The 5,845-nt window shown below is 62.1% G+C and overlaps 1 protein-coding gene across 7 annotated transcripts in view; it reads right to left on the reverse strand.

The window, feature by feature from the left end:
* CPSF1 (cleavage and polyadenylation specific factor 1) overlaps positions 1–5,845 on the reverse strand; it is a 27,599-nt gene that overhangs the window by 19,248 nt on the left and 2,506 nt on the right. For 4 of the 7 annotated variants that reach the window (XM_014527110.2, XM_025194786.1, XM_014527109.2 and 1 more), the window contains exons 3-9: positions 5,497–5,524; positions 4,517–4,650; positions 3,897–3,977; positions 2,970–3,121; positions 1,849–1,995; positions 1,294–1,433; positions 180–290 (exon numbers count right to left, since the gene is read on the reverse strand). In XM_014527110.2, coding sequence (XP_014382596.2) covers positions 180–290; positions 1,294–1,433; positions 1,849–1,995; positions 2,970–3,121; positions 3,897–3,977; positions 4,517–4,650; positions 5,497–5,524 — 793 coding nt within the window. Of the gene's footprint in view, positions 1–179; positions 291–1,293; positions 1,434–1,848; positions 1,996–2,969; positions 3,122–3,896; positions 3,978–4,516; positions 4,651–4,902; positions 5,037–5,492; positions 5,525–5,804; positions 5,840–5,845 lie in introns of those variants that run through there. The other 3 variants (XM_025194787.1, XM_025194788.1, XM_025194789.1) reach the window with 3 other exon arrangements.

Below are 5,845 nucleotides of genomic sequence, written 5' to 3' on the forward strand. Positions count from 1 at the left end.
ACTGGACCCGGCAGGTACAGAGCCCTCTCCCAGCACACACAGCAGCCCAGAACCACGGGGCTGAGGATCAGCTGCCTCCACGTGCCTTGGGCAAGCCAAGCTGGGCCCAAGGGCAGATGGAGTGCTTGGCAGCCAGGCTGCAGTAGCCCAGGGAGCAGTGGGCAGGCATGCCGGCTTACGGAGGGGGAAAACGGTGGTGCCATTGGTGAGGCTGTTGAGGGACACGCCATAGGGGGGGACGCTCTGGTTCAGGTACAGCAGGGAGTTCACCGCAAAGATCACCACGCCACCTGGAGAGAGAAACAACAAGCACCGGTTGGCTCCAGGGGCAACTCAGCACAGGCTGTAGCAGGATGTCCCCTACCCCTCACCTGTTTCCCCCCTGCTCTCTGGAGGGGAAAGAGGACCTTGGCCTGAGTGGCCCATTCAGACCTGCTGTTGCCCTGCCTGTAAGCTGCCAAGCCAACCTGTTCTTAGTGACGGGGTGGGGAAGGGAAGAGGGTCCTGCCCCAGGCTGCCGACCTGAAGTCCCCAGCTGGACTGGCACATTGGCCTGTTCCTAGAGAAGCCGTGTTGAGACTGGGGCTGCGGGTTTTACTGCCGCGAGCAGCTTGGCTTCCCCTAGAAACTGGACATCCCCAGCTGGGGATGGGGGAGAGAGTGCAGAACTCATGGGACCTGCAAGAGTGACACTGGCAGCACAAGCCCATGGGATCCCAGGCCTGCAGCCTCCCCAGCACCAAGGGAACCAGCCTGGGCCAGGTTCATGCAGGTCAGGAGGAGATCCCTGATCCCACTCCCAGGCTCCGTGTCAGGAAAGTCACTGAACCCATCCTACAGGCTGGGCTGGGCCTAACCCTGCGCCTGACCCCCCAGAGCAGAGCTCCCTGCCTAGCACCTATGTCTCTACCCAGCAGACTCAGGGACAGCCAGTGCCTGACAGGAGGGAGTGGGAAGCAGTAGGACAGAGCCCCATGAAGAGAGGTCACTGCCAGTTGCATCCACACGCCCTTCATGGCAACCCCTCACCCAAGTTCTAAGTGGGGTGCCCCATGCAGCAGGCGGCCGGCTCACCCTGTACAAGCAGACATCGGTACCAAGCAGCTTTCAAGATGCTTAACAAAAGTCAGGGCGTAGCCATGTCTGCTGCATGGCCCCAGAGCCATAAAAACCCACCCTGCCTCCCCCCACACCCCCAAGAGAGGAGACTCCAAGGGCAGGGAGGGACATGGGGGCAGAGATGAAGAGCCGTGCCCAAGGTTCCCCCCCAAGCTAGGGGCAGTAGGGACTCACCAATGGGCTTGGGCACAGCCAGGGCTTGCGTGCAGTCAAAGGGTAGGTTGCTGAGGGACCAGATGACAGGATGCACCTTCTGCATGATGTTGAGCGAGATGGCTACGATGCTGCAGGTGTCCTGTCGCACTGCCACCCGCCTGCACAGGGTGCAAGGCAACATGGGCTCACAGCCTGCCTGGCCTGGAGAGCCCCGCACAAGAGCAGGCCAGAGACACCAGGACCCCATACCCCACCCGCTTCCCCTCGTTCCTATAGGCCCAGTTCTACTGCTGGTGGATTGTCCCCCCACCCCAGCCCATCCCCTCACCCTCTGCCCACCCAAGATGCTCTGAACCCTGCCTCAAAGAAGCCAAGCCCTCTTCCTGGGGGAGCTGCCCCATCACTACACAGGACCATGTACCAGCCTGCACCACACCCCACTGCAGCCCTGACCCCTCCCCACAAGGCTCCCTGCAGGCCTGGCCTAGCTGGGACCAAAGCCGTGAGTGCCCAAGGCAGGGGAAGGTGGGGCTCTGGAGGGCGCTGGGCTGGGGACTTGCTGGCTGGACCTACCCCGGCCAGGTCTGGTTGGGCTCAAAGAGGATGAGCAGTGTGGGCTCGTAGTAGCCATACAGGAACTGCATGTCGATGATATTGAGCAACTTCTCATCCAGCTCCCGCACGTCGATGATGTAGCTGGGCAGGAAGCTCGACCTCTGGCTGCAGTGATCAGTAGGGGGCAGATGTCAGGCGGGGTGGTCCGGACCACCGAGCCCAGCTGGCATGCCCCCCCGCCAGCTGCCTGTTGGGCACCTTCCCCACAAGCCAGGCAGCCTTGCAAAGCCACATGGTCAGTGGGGAGACACACGTGTGGGTTGTGAGCTTGGGCACCAGTCGCCCACTCCTGCATGAGCAACTGGTGCCACTTTAGTCAGGGGGGGCGCATGCCCCCCCCCAGTGACCAGTCACTGATCGGGGGGGGGGCCCCTCCACAGCCAATCTCACTAACCCGTCGCCTAAGCAGGGAGTGCGGCCTATCAAGGGGTGCACCAGCACGTTCAGGGGGTGCACATTCACCCATGTACTGTGTCACCACTGCTCTCCTGCGGGGTGTGGGAGGCCATCTCCAGGCACAGGGCACGTGGGCAAAGCTCCCTCATTTTTAGCACCAAAGGGTGGTAGGTGGGGGCCCTGGCAGGCAGCACTGGAATGCCTGCATGTGCTCTGCCAGTCTCCAACTGCCACCTCGTGCCCACCTCGGGGTACAGTTGGTGCCTAGCCCCTGCTCTGCCGCAGCACAAGCCATCTCTGTTTCCTTCAGCAGTCTGGAGAGCTCTGGCTTATTGGCGTTGGACTCCCCCAGAACAAAGCAGTCAGCGCTGCTCCCCCTCACCACAGCAGAGTCAGTGGTCTCTGTGGCAGCACATTCTCCCCACCCACCAGGACAGCCCTGCATGACAGCGCCCTGCTGCAGCACAACTCTCCAGATCCCTGGCACTAAGATCGCCATCTTGCTTCAACCCCACAGACTGTGGAGTCACATGGCCCAGCCGGGACACGAGGCAGGTTGAGCAGGATCCTCAGGGCAAAGGCTTGGTGCAGCAGGGAGCTGGGCACGGCACGGCACGGCCTGGGGAGCTGGTATGCGATTAGCCTGGGCTGCCTGCAGGAAGAGCTGGCAGTGGGAGCCTCACCCCTCTCCCATGACGCCCTCATGCTCGTCAGTCAGCGTGTCCCTCCGGAAGGGCAGCACCACCAGACGTGTGCCGTAGATGAGCATGACGGCGCAGCGCCCATCTGGGTCCACCCGCACCTTGGGGATGTGCACGTTTTGCACAAAGCCGTCCTGCGGGCACACGAGGCAGAGGGAGCACATCAGGTGGGTGTCAGTGACAACAGAGCAGCAGCGGGGGAAAGGCTGAGGGGTGGTGACACAGGAGGATGGGCAGCCCACCCCATGCGCACACAGTCCCTGGGGCAGCCCTGCAACTCAGAATGGGCAGAACTCTGGGAGGCAGGAGGGTTTCTGTGCCCCCTCCCCTCTACACGCACAGCTTAGCAGGGCTGGGCACTGCTTCAGGGACTGGCAGGATGAGATGTCAGCTCCCCTCTAGCCAAAGGAAGTGCTAAGAGGCACACGTGGGCAGGTAGGGGGCATGGATGGGAGCTCAGCTTCAGACTGGAGCGCTAGCGCCTGTGGTGATAGTGTGGGTGGGGAGGTCAGGACACCTGACCCTGTATATGGAACTGGTCCATCACACGTGGCAGGTCCCCAAGGGGCACGGATGGCGACACTGGGCAGCTCTGGATGCTACTGTCCCTTCCTTCCACAGAGATGAGGCCCTGCTCAGGGGTAAGGATCTTCTTCTCCCTCTGCCCATGGCAGCATCTCAGCTGGGGACCCTGGAGACCAGCCTGAGCTGGAACCAGCCACCTGCCTTCCCCCTGCTGCAGTCTGCACCTTTGGCGGCAGCAGGGAGGGGCTGCTGGGTTGGGGGAAGCACAGATCTCACAACAAGGGGCAGGGACAGAAAACCAGGTCTGTACCCTGGCACCTGCTAGTAGCTGCCTCTGTGCAGCATGGGGAACAGGAAGGCGTCAGTACCCGAGCCGTGACCTACCCTCAGCTCTGGCTCCTCGAAGTAATGGAGAGAGAGGGTCTTCAAGTCATGGGTGCCAGGGTCGTACTCCACCACCGACAGCTGTGCAGGGAAGGCAGGTTACAGGGGTGATGCCTACCCCAGCCAGGGCCCCTGAGCTCCCTCCCTTCAGCTGGGCAGTGTTAGCTCAAAGAATCTTGCCGGAGATGTGTGGGGATCAACCCAGGACACAATTTGGTCTGTGGAGAAGGCAGCATCTCTCCAGCAGCCCTGGGTGGGACGTACCCATCCGGGAGGGGGCAGAAAGCAATGCCCCATGCTGGACCTGTGCCATCCCCCAGGCTCAGGTCGGGTCTAGTAGTAGCAGCTCCTAAGAGAGTGCCCCCCAACAGCAGCCTGTGGCACAGAGGCCCCTAGCACCAAGCTGGGGCATTGGCTTGGCACAGACAGGCTAGAGACATTGCCCCACACAGTCCCCCCATGACTGCGTGCTCCTCACCCCTGCCCTGCAGCCCCCGCCCCAGCCTGCAGAACTGAGGAAGCTTGAGGATACCGAAGCCCCAGCGAAGGCCTGGGGGAGAAGCCCCGCTGTGATGCATCCCGCTGAGACAGCTGGTCCCTCCCCACCACCTGGGAGTCACCTTGGCATCCTTGAAGCTGAGCAGCAAGGCATCCCTCTTGGCTCCCGCTAGCTGCACGCTGGCCATGGACATGACATTGCCGAAGAAGGAGAAGCACGCCACCAGCTCCAGCTTCTCCTTGTGGCCTTTGCCTTCTGCAGAGACAGAGAGGGGGAGGGCCTGAGTGGGGGGCAGGGACCAGAGCCCAGGCAGGGCTGGCCTGATCCCAAGGGCCTCACGGCCTCTCAGATGAAACAGTGAGAGGCTGAAGGCAACAATGGGAGCCCATGTTTCTCTCTCTCCACCCCAATCTACAGCCCTCCCCAGGCAGCATGACCACCCCACCCTGCCCTGCCCTGTGGCTGACTCCCTTTGTGTCCCCACAGACTCTCCCCTGCCTGCTTTACCTGGGGCCAAGCCAAGCCAGACATAGGCTATCGGCTGGAGCCCGCACTTCTCCTCTTCCTATGCTCAGGACTGCCCAACAGGGCCAGCTCAAGAACCAGCAGAGGACAGGCCCTGGGCAGAGCACTGGGAACTGCTGCATGTCACAGGGAAAGGGGATATAGCCAAGCTCAGCACGACACTGTCCCATGGGCAGTCCCACTGGGGAGGTGCGGTAGCAGGAGTCCTGATTGCAGGACAGCAGGGAAACAGTAAACTGCCCTGAGCTAGGAGCCCTTTCAAGGGCTGGGAAGGAGAGGAAATGCCCTGATCAGGCTGTGTCAGGGGCGCCAGCCTGTAGGCCATCTGGCTTTCTAGTGCGGCTGCAACTGAGAGACCTCCCCACCTCAAACCGAGCCAGCTGGACTCCACCCTACGGGGCAGTGAGAAGCTGGGCTTTGGGCTGGGGTGCTCCTGTCACTCTTGGGTTCCACACACAGGGCTCACGCTCACCCCGTTCTGGTACTGCATCCTCCCCCAGGGAGCAGAGACCCAGGAGGCCATGGTCCCCCCCTGCTGCTGCAGCATAGCCTGCCCCGTGTTCACCGCTCACCTACCTGTGTTCCTGTCACCTTTACTCGAGGTCTGGAAAAGAAGGAAGAGCTGCATCAGGACCTACAGGCAGCACGGGGAGCTCTGTGGTACGCTCCCCCCAGCCCAGGCAGCCAGCTTTCCCCCCGGGGCAAAAAGCAGGGAGTGAAACGTCCCCAGCATGAGGGCGACTAGTTTGAGCACAGAGGAGCAGGCATAGGGCTGGCTGATGGCCTTGCGGCCCCCTTCACACCAGTCTGCCCCTCGACACTCATTCACAGCCTCCCCCTATCCCCCACCAGGGCTTCTCAGTCCCAACCTGCCCCCCCCGCACCTGGCCCTGAAGCCTCATGGTCTCAACTGGCTCTGCTGAAC

This window comes from Alligator sinensis, unplaced genomic scaffold (assembly GCF_000455745.1).
Source record: "Alligator sinensis unplaced genomic scaffold, ASM45574v1 scaffold1905_1, whole genome shotgun sequence".
NCBI lineage: Eukaryota > Metazoa > Chordata > Crocodylia > Alligatoridae > Alligator > Alligator sinensis.